This window comes from Brassica napus, chromosome C4 (assembly GCF_020379485.1).
Source record: "Brassica napus cultivar Da-Ae chromosome C4, Da-Ae, whole genome shotgun sequence".
Taxonomy (NCBI): Eukaryota; Viridiplantae; Streptophyta; class Magnoliopsida; order Brassicales; family Brassicaceae; genus Brassica; species Brassica napus.
In genome coordinates, this window is record NC_063447.1 from 31,211,074 (window position 1) to 31,221,125 (window position 10,052).

The 10,052-nt window shown below is 39.4% G+C and overlaps 1 protein-coding gene and 1 non-coding gene across 2 annotated transcripts; one reads left to right on the plus strand and one right to left on the minus strand.

The window, feature by feature from the left end:
- Positions 1 to 5,474: 5,474 nt before the first annotated feature.
- LOC125586721 lies at positions 5,475 to 5,581 on the minus strand. The gene has a single exon (XR_007323257.1). It is a non-coding gene; the product is annotated as a small nucleolar RNA R71 (small nucleolar RNA).
- A 535-nt stretch (positions 5,582 to 6,116) lies between these two features.
- Positions 6,117 to 8,843, plus strand: LOC125586000. The gene is made up of 3 exons (XM_048755761.1): positions 6,117 to 6,999; positions 7,126 to 7,742; positions 8,196 to 8,843. Exons 1-3 carry the CDS (start codon positions 6,117 to 6,119, stop codon positions 8,841 to 8,843), a joined length of 2,148 nt encoding a protein of 715 aa, XP_048611718.1.
- Positions 8,844 to 10,052: the final 1,209 nt, after the last annotated feature.

Sequence of the window (10,052 nt, forward strand, 5' to 3'; positions counted from 1 at the left end):
CCTGCGTCTCATCTTCCTCTTCTGCAACTCTTTCTTCATAAGTTTTTAGCCGTCCGATAATGTCTTCGAAGCTCGTCGTTTTAAGATCAAGCACCTGTTCTAATGATGCCACAATATGTATGTATTTGCGTCGTGGCAGACTAGACAGGAACTTCTTTACTAGTTTTGTCTCTTCAACAACTTCTCCCAAAGCAGCGGACTTCGATGATATTTCAGATAACTTCCCCACAAAGTCATCGATTGTGTCACTGTCTTTCATCTTCAATCTGTCGAAGTCCGCCATAAGGGTTTGTAGTCTTGCTTCTCGAACTCGATCTGCCCCCATATGCCTTGCCTTAATCGCATCCCAGACTTTCTTGGCTGTGTCTAACTCTCCCACTTGAAGAATCAGTGTCTCGGGTATTGATTGAAACAGCAGAGCAGTGGCCATGTCGTTCTTTTCCCCATTATCAGACTCAACCTCAATGGCGTCCCAGACCTTGTGTATTTTTAGTAGCACCTTAATCCGTATTGACCAGACAGTATAATTTGTCGATGATAGCATGGGACAGCTTATGGTGGTAGGTCCACCTCCTCCCTTAACTTTCGTAGTAACAAGATCACCGATAGCTATTGTGATCGTTTCCTAGAAGCTCTGATACCAAATATGGTTTCCAAGCTTCATGTATTTGATTGTAAGAACACAATTAACAAGAACTTGCTCTCTTATTAATTACTTGAGAAAATTCCTCAAAACTCAAGCCAACTCAAACAATCACCTTATCTTCTTAAGTGTTGCAACAAGTCTGCAACTCCTTATATATTTATAGATAACTCCTAAACTCAATAGGTTTTATGTTTTCCTAATCCTTTTAGATAAACACAATAATATAGGATTAGGATAGCTTGATTTCCAAGCTATTTCAAGCTTATCCCAACAAAAAGTCCAAGTTGATTTATGCAGAAATTAGTAATAGATTTTTACTTTTAACATTTAACATCTATACGATCTAGCTTTTGACCCAATAAGTTCTAAAAGTTTCAAAACAATCCTCAAGAACAGAGAATGTTAATGATGGTTGAATTGAGTTACACTTTTCTTTTGCGTCACAATGTTGAACATTAACGGTTCCGCGAGAGGAGTAAAGTAGTTCAAACTAGTGATGATGATGGTGCAACTGGGAGATCTTCAGAAGATTAATCAGAGAGCTGACCCTCATACATAGCTAGCAGCAGCCTGAAAAACCTGGCTTCGAACATCTCAGGAAGAAGGTGAAATAAAGAGGGAAACACCATTCGTCTCAAGTTTTCCTGCAGTCCATGAGAAAGCTTGACCTCCATGTTTCACCGGTGCAAACGACAACCTTAAAGAAGAAGAGGAAGAAACAATCTTTGTTAAGAATAAGCAGAGGTTTTGTTATGAATAATGGTGGCGCATTTATACCTGACGTCTTGCTTGAAGTCTTCTAAGTCATTATAGGAAGAAAGACGTTTGTATGTAGTCATGCACAATGTCTGAGACTTTGAAACAAAGCAAAGAAACCATCATTTGAAGGATAAGGCTTATAAGTCAGTAAGTGGGAGTCAAAACAATACCAAACCAAGGCCAATGGTGTTGGAACTCGTTTTTGACAAAGTGGTGCGGACCATATTTCGATGGGTTTTTCGACGGAGACGTCTGTCGAAAAGACCGGAATTTGGGCACGATATAATTGTTACCGTGAACACTATGAGTCAGTGTATTTGCTAGTCAAAATCAAATAGTGTTGAATGAGAAATAGAGGTCCAAAGTTAGTGATATGCAAAGTTTATGAAGTTTTAAATTTGGCTAAGTATAAATCATTTAGCAAATGGATCACTTTGGATATTTGGATTTGAATTTGAAATTGATTTTGTTAGGTGGACAATATGTCAATAACTTAATCTTTCAAATTTTATTGATGATGATCTTTTATGTTTTATTTGAACATAAAAATGCAAAACCCCATATAAAATATTTTATTCGCTTTGAATTGATTTGGTCAAAAAACAGTAATTATTTTGTCAACGTGAGTGAGTCATGGAGAATCAATTTCCATTATTGCACTTCAATTGAAACGTTGGCTCACTGCATTATGTAATGTAACTTCTTATATATTAAAACAGAAGTCAGAATCTTGATTCATATGTGATTTTTTTAAAAATAGACCCAATGGACATATTCCTAGAAAATCATGTTATATCATTTAAATTTTGGGCCTAACATAAATTTTTATTGGACTATCAATAATTAAATTTAAACAATAGATGATCCATTGGATTTATAGATAGTATAAATTAAATAGATATAATTTTATGTTGTAATACTATTGTTAATTATTTAAATATTTGTTGATGTTAACTTTTAAAATTATACAGATTTTTTTAAATAACAAAAATCATACAATTTAATAATGATTAATCTTTACTACCTTAAATCAATGAAAAAAATTAAAACTATATAGTTTATTTAAAAAAATAAACAAAAACTAAATATTTAATTATTTACTCGATAATATAAATCTATGAAGTGAAAAGTTTAATTTTTTAAAAACTTTCTGAATTTGTGAAATGTTACAATATCATTGAATATGACAATAGAACAATATTTTACTAATCTTTATATATATAGTTACAATTTTAATAATGAAACTAGATCTTGAGCCGCACAACCGTGCAGATAATTATTTTATTTTTACACACATAATTATTTGTTTTACATGATTAATTAAAATATTTACCATATTACTAATTTTTTAATATAATATTTTAAAACAAAAAAACTTTATAGTTCACATGCAATAATTTAATTTATTTATTTTAAATTTTTCATATTTTAAATCAAGTGATACAAAATTCTAAATTGAAAAATTTTACTGGTGAAAGATCAAAAATGTATTGAAAAATTAAATTCATATAGCAGATTAATACAAAATTGAACATGTGTTTACTTATAATTAAAAAATTAGTTAGATATTTTAAAAGTTCGTTTTAGTTAAAATGAAATATGAATTTAATTTTAAAATAAACACGAAATTAACTAAATATTTAAAAGTTTTGTTTAAGTGAAAAATGAATATACATTTATGTTAAACAAACACGAAATTACTTAAATATTTAAAAGGTTTGTTTTAATAAACAATGATTTATATATATATATATATATTGTAAATAAAAAGATATAAAAATATTTTATTCAGATATAATTTTAGAGTAAATATAGGAATATCTATTTGATTTGTTTGTCTTAAATTGATTCAAAAAATTTAAGTATTTATACAAAAATTAATTTTAACAACTTTCTAAGGGTTGGTCCAAATTAAAAAAATCACACATGAATTAAGTCATGACATCTCTTTTAATAGAATATATAATAATCCAAAAATATATATATATAAGAAGATACAAATACATGTGAAAGTTTGAAACAATCTATTCAATGAAAAAAATATACCGTAAACTTATTATGTTTTAAAAATTGATAGACACATATATATTATAATATATACCAATTTAGAATTGAAAACAAAATGTTTATATTAAAATAAATGAAAACAATAACCCGCGCGGTTGCGTGGTGATATATGGTGTTTTTAATACCATTATATGTGTGCTTTGAGCTAATTCTCAGTCCTAATTCGTGTTTAATTGATATCATTCCAGGTTTGGAGCAGGTGAAAGAGCAAAGAAGAGAGATTCAGGAAGTCAGATGTCTTTTTGAAGGATTCGATGCAGAACAGCCATCTAGAACAACCCGAAGGTTGTTCCCGAAGAGAACAAGCGTCTGACTGTTCCCGATCATTAAGGAAACTTCCTATTCCTGAAGTTTGCCCTAGATTCCACTCTCTCTTATCTCTTTACCACCAGCACCTCCATATAAAAAGGCCTATGCTATCATTTCTTTTTCATACGCTAGTTTTTGCAAGAGACCTAGAACTATTTTCTTTGGATTAAGCAACTTGTAAGGGAGACGGCTTCATCCTCACGAGAAGATCATCCTGAACCCTTGTGTTTCTACTTTATTTTATATGCAGTATTATTCAGAAACCATGTCTGTGTCATCTTGCTTTATGATTTAGTTGTAGGCTAAGCTTGCTTAGGGTTGTAGGGTGTTAGCCGCATGAACTGAACACAAATAAGTGATCTTAACTGTTCTTCATTCATATTGTTCTTACTGCTTACATCGAATTGATCACTTAATGTTCGATTTCTGATTTAATCACCTAGCTAACCGCTTAGGAGATAAATTGACATATATTGAATGAGTTTTGTATCCCTAATCAGCGAGAGTAGATATTAGGGTATTAAGTGAACTAATCAGATCTCGTCTCTAAGGCTTGTTATCGCGTCTTGTTCCAAGTGAGAACTTAGGATTCAAGACCGATCTGCAAAGGGAGCAAGACAATGATAGTGGATTGTTCTAACCGAGTGATCTGAGTTCTAGACTGCACCTCATTGCTCTTGAATAGTTGTTCAGTTTTGCATTGACACCCGATTAATAACCCTAAGCCGGCTTCATTTAAATCGAATTTGAACCATCTAGGTATTCTAGTTACTTGCGTCCCAATTAATTCTCAAAACCCCATTTTTTTTTCTCAGCTTATTATTGAACTCATAAGAGTAAAGAGTAAACTGGTCATTTGGATTGAATCTCAAATATTACAATTACCACTGTTAACTTGACAGTAGCAAGGATTCATTTTTAGTGTATCAAGTTTTGGCGCCGTTGCCAGGGACTAAGCTTTTACCTTTATTTTTCGGTTTAATATTTAGTCTGAGATATCTAACTTGCTTTATTTCTTTGTTGGAACAGATGATCCAAGTGCATGACTAGTAGACATACTCGGAGCAACGCACAAGGACCACTACATCAATTGACCAACGACGAACTCGCAAGATTAGAAAGACAGAACCGTCAACAGCCAAGAACAACCGACACCAACATGGGTGATCACGGCAATATGGATGACCTCACTGCTGCATTGGCACTCATTCAACAACAAATGCGGACTCAGCAACAACAGATGTTGCAGATGCAGCAGACCATCCAAAATCAGCAACAAGCTGCTCAGGAACAAGCAGCCGTGAACGCCGCGCGAGAAGAGCGTGGTGCTTTTATTGGGGAGCGAAACCTTCCGCGGAACTTCGCTACTAACCGCTCCCCCATCAACCATCCACCCTGTACTCGACAAGATTATGAGATCAGACCTACACTGATAGGTCTGGTACAGAAGAGCACGTTCAGCGGCCTCACTTCAGACATTCCAATGGACCACATAGAGGCCTTTGAGAGGATCTGCAATTTCTCTCGCTCTAATGGAGTGTCACCAGATTATGTCAAATGCACGTTGTTCCCATTCTCTCTTGAAGGGAAAGCTTCTCGCTGGTTGCAATCTCTCCCAACCGGTTCTCTCACCTCATGGGACAAGGTTCGATCAGCATTCCTAAGCCACTTCTACACAAAGTCCAAAACCGCGGCTCTACGGCACAGAATCTCCAACTTCAAGCAGAAGTCTGATGAACCTTTTCATGAAGCTTGGGAAAGGTATAAGGAATACCAGAGAGAGTGCCCACACCATGGGTTTGATGATGATTATATATTGGAGGTGCTCTACGATGGAGTGAGTTATGAGTTCTGAAACACCCTTGACTCTTCTAGTAATGGAGACTTCATGACTCAAACCACACCTGGTGCGTTTGCCTTGATTGAGAACATGGCATCAAGTTCACTAAACAAGAACAAGGAGCATGACCGCTCGAAGAGTATGAACAGCATAGATGATCTCGCAGCGAAGGTGGACCAACTGCTTAAGGGAAACCAAAGCCAAGTGTTCATAATGGAAGAAGCAACTCCTGAGAAGAGTGCCGGTGACCTGGCGTTTGAAGCTGAATTATCAGGGGACGATCAGCAGGAGGTGAGCTACGTGAATGGGCAAGGATGGCAGCTCAAAAACTACCACCAAAACCCTAACGTGCAGAACAACCAACAGCTTTTCTGGCCTAAGCAAGATAAACCAACTGATCCTGCACAGAGTAACCAAGGTTAGTATGCCGGGTATCAAAAGAACTACCAACCCCGGGCTTATGTTCTAAGCAAACCGCAGAACACCACACCCCAGATGCAGAAACACCAGAACCCTCAACCAGCTACCTCCGCTCCTATCGTTGCTCCGCAAGATGAGACAAAGGTCATGTTGCAGCAGCTGCTCCAAGGACAACAGCTCCAAGGGAAAGCTCTGAACCAGGTTACTACCGAGATCAATACCAGAATGAACCATATGTTCGGAGATTTGAGCACCAAGTACGATAATGTCGCGAGCCATATGAGACAGATGGACATTCAGATAGCTCAGACTGCTGAGAGCGTCAAGAGGCAGCAAGGTACTCTACCTGGTAAAACATACAAAAATCCTAAGGAGTGCAATGCAGTTCAATTGAGGAGCGGAAAACAACTTTCCGAGCCGGAGAAGAGGAGGTTCACCACGGCTGAGAAAGGGAAGCATAAAGAGTCGGAACAACTACCAGCCGATACCCCGGCAGTTGAGAGGAATACGGAACCAGCAGTTGGAACAAGTTCGCCAGGGCCAGAACAACCAGCTGAAGCTGTTCACCTGATCCCAGAGGTTGTTCCTCCTCGCGAATACATTCCTAAAGTCCCTTACCCTGTTCCAGCAAAGGCCACTCGTAAGGACAGAGAGGAGATGAAGTGCAGGAAGATGCTGGATGACCTAACTGTTCGACTCCCCTTGATGGATGCGATCCAGATGATGCCCTCCATGCGCAGCTTTATGAAGGGATTGATCTCAGGAAAAATATCAGAGGAGAGCGAATTCATGATAGTTTCCAAGGAGTGCAGCGCAGTGCTTCAGAACAGGCAGATAAAGAAGCGAGGAGACCCCGGCAAGTTCGTCCTCTCTATCCAGATTGGGAAGACAGTTTTTGCATGCTCCTTGGTTGATCTTGGATCCAGCGTGAACCTCATGCCTTACTTTGTAGCACGACGTCTAGGATACACGAATTTCAAACCAACTAAGATGTCCTAAGTGTTCGTGGATAGATCAGTCAAATCCCCAGTTGGTATACTAGAGGATCTCCAAGTAAAAGTCTGAAACACCTCTGTTCCAGCAGACTTCGTTGTTCTGGAGCTGGAAGAAGAGTCTAAGGATCCTCTCATCTTGGGAAGACCATTCCTATGTACTGTTGGAGCCATCATTGATGTGCGACAAGGGAAGATTGATCTGAACCTTGGGGACATAGTCATGCAATTCGAGATGGATGAACTACTAAAAAAGCCGATGTTAGATGGGCAGACCTTTGAGGTTGATGAAGGGATTGACCCGCTGCAACCTCGCGAAGGAATGATCGAGGAGATTCTTATAGAAGACCCACTTGAGCTTGCACCAGTAAGAGCTGAGGCCGAGCAGAGTGTCGTAAACATTGATGCAGATGGGTATGCCAAGATGCTTGATTCCGCAAGGAGTATGGGAAGAATGGTAGCGAGTCTAAGTCTGGAGGAGGCAAGCAACAGGGTCGAAACCACTCCATCTAGAGCGACCCCTACACCGAACTCGCCTGTTCTGTCGAACCAACCAGAGGATCCCTGGAGCGAGCTTAAAGCTCCCAAGGTTGAGCTAAAACCCCTTCCGAAGGGGCTCAGATATGCTTTCTTAGGTCTGAATTCCACATATCCTGTCATTGTCAATGCTGAGCTAAATAATGTGGAAACTGCATTGCTTTTGTGTGAGGTTAGGAAATATCGTAAGGCATTAAGATATTCGCTAACTGACATACCTGGCATTTCACCTGATTTATGCATACATAGAATACACCTAGAAGATGAATCAATGACTTCTGTCGAACATCAGAGGAGGTTAAACCCGAATCTAAAAGATGTCGTTAAGAAAGAGATTATGAAACTTCTTGAAGCAGGTGTAATCTATGCCATATCTGATAGTAAATGGGTCAGCCCTGTTCATGTAGTACCTAAGAAAGGTGGGATCACTGTTATCACAAATGAAAAGAATGAATTGATCCCTACTAGGACAGTGACAAGACATCTCATGTGCATTGATTTCAGAAAATTAAATGCATCAACTAGAAAGGGTCACTTCCCACTCCCTTTTATTGATCAAATGCTTGAGAGATTGGCTAACCACCCATATTACTGATTTTTAGATGGTTATTCAGGTTTCTTTCAGATCCCTATACATCCAGACGATCAGGAGAAGACTACGTTCACCTGCCCCTACGGAACGTACGCTTACAGGAGAATGCCATTCGGCCTGTGCAATGCGCCAGCAACATTTCATCGTTGCATGATGTCAATCTTTACTGACCTGATCGAAGACATTATGGAAGCTTTCATGGACAATTTCAGCGTCTATGGAAGCTCCTTTAATGTATGTTTGTCAAATTTGTGCAGGGTACTAAAAAGGTGTGAGGAGAAACATCTCATACTCAACTGGGAGAAGTGCCACTTCATTGTCACAGATGAGATTGTTCTGGGGCACAAGATCTCCGAGAAAGGAATTGAGGTGGATAAGGCAAAGATCGAGGTGATGATGAGTTTGCAACCACCAACAAATGTGAAAGCTATCAGGAGTTTCTTGGGTCACGCTGGGTTTTACAGACGGTTTATCCAGGACTTCTCAAGGATAGCGAGACCACTCACCAGACTGCTCTGCAAGGAGATCAAGTTCAATTTCGACAGTGAGTGTCTAGCTGCGTTCCACACCATCAAAGGAGCTCTAGTCAGGGCACCTATTGTGCAACCGCCAGACTGGGATCTCCCCTTCGAAATCATGACTGATGCAAGCGACTTTGCAGTTGGAGCAGTACTTGGGTAGTGCAAGGATAAGAAACTTCATGTGATCTATTATGCGAGCAAAACTATGGATGAAGCTTAGTGCAGATACGCTACAACAGAGAAAGAACTCCTGGCTATTGTTTTTGCATTCGAGAAGTTCAGATCCTACCTTGTGGGATCTAAGGTGATTGTGCACACAGACCATGCTGCTCTTAAGTATCTGCTCACAAAGAAAGATGCGAAACCGAGGTTGTTAAGGTGGATTCTTCTCCTCCAAGAATTCTATCTTGAGATAAAGATTGATGATGCACACAGACCATGTTGCTCTTAAGTATCTTGCAGGCCATCTGTCCAGAATGAAGATTGATGATGACACAACTCTTGATGAAGAACACCCAGTGGAACACGTCAATGCGATTGGTCTGCGTTTCGCGGAACAACCTCTGCGAATCACATCTGACTGCTCTAGCATCGCGGAACAACCTCTGGGAAGGAGATCCGATTGTTATCACGTCGCGGAACATCCAGTCACCGTGATCCAAAAGCAGTACTCTCACCTCCCGTGGTTTGCTGAGATTGCGAATTTTCTTGCTGCTGAAAAGCAACCCCTTAAGTTCACTGGAAACGACAAGAGGAAATTTTTAAGGGAGGCGAGGCGTTATGTTTGGGATGAACCGTTTTTGTACAGACATGGCAAGGATGGCTTGTTCAGAAGGTGTGTTCCAGAGGCAGATATTCCAGGAATCCTACATCACTGCCATGGTTCATCTTACGCAGGCTACTTCGCTACATTCAAAACGGTTTCCAAAATCCTTCAAGCAGGTTTCTGGTGGCCAACTATGTTCAGGGATGCTCAAGCCTACATATCCAGGTGCGATGCATGCCAACGACTTTGGAACATCAGCAAGAGGAATGAGATGCCTCAGAATTACATTCTAGAGGTTGAGGTGTTCGACTGTTGGGGAGTCGATTTCATGGGACCATTCCCTTCGTCCTTCAAGAATGAGTACATCCTCGTCGCCGTTGACTATGTATCTAAGTGGGTAGAAGCGATAGCAAGCCCTACTAATGATGCAAAAGTGGCGACTAAGATGTTCAGCTCCATCATCTTTCCGAGGTTTGGAGTGCCTCGAGTCGTCATTAGCGATGGTAGAACACACTTCATCAACAAGGCATTTCAGGGCCTCTTGAAAAAGAATGGAGTGAAGCACAAGGTGGCAACCGCTTATCATCCGCAGACGAGTGGACA

Bases quoted from the DNA above. Each gene is read 5' to 3' on its own strand.
- LOC125586000 (XM_048755761.1), top strand. From the start codon at position 6,117: ATGCAGAAACACCAGAACCCTCAACCAGCTACCTCCGCTCCTATCGTT. The intron at 7,000-7,125 runs GTCTAGGATACA...CTGTTCCAGCAG, and splicing joins GCCTTACTTTGTAGCACGAC to ACTTCGTTGTTCTGGAGCTG. The intron at 7,743-8,195 runs GTTAGGAAATAT...GGTTTCTTTCAG, and splicing joins CTGCATTGCTTTTGTGTGAG to ATCCCTATACATCCAGACGA.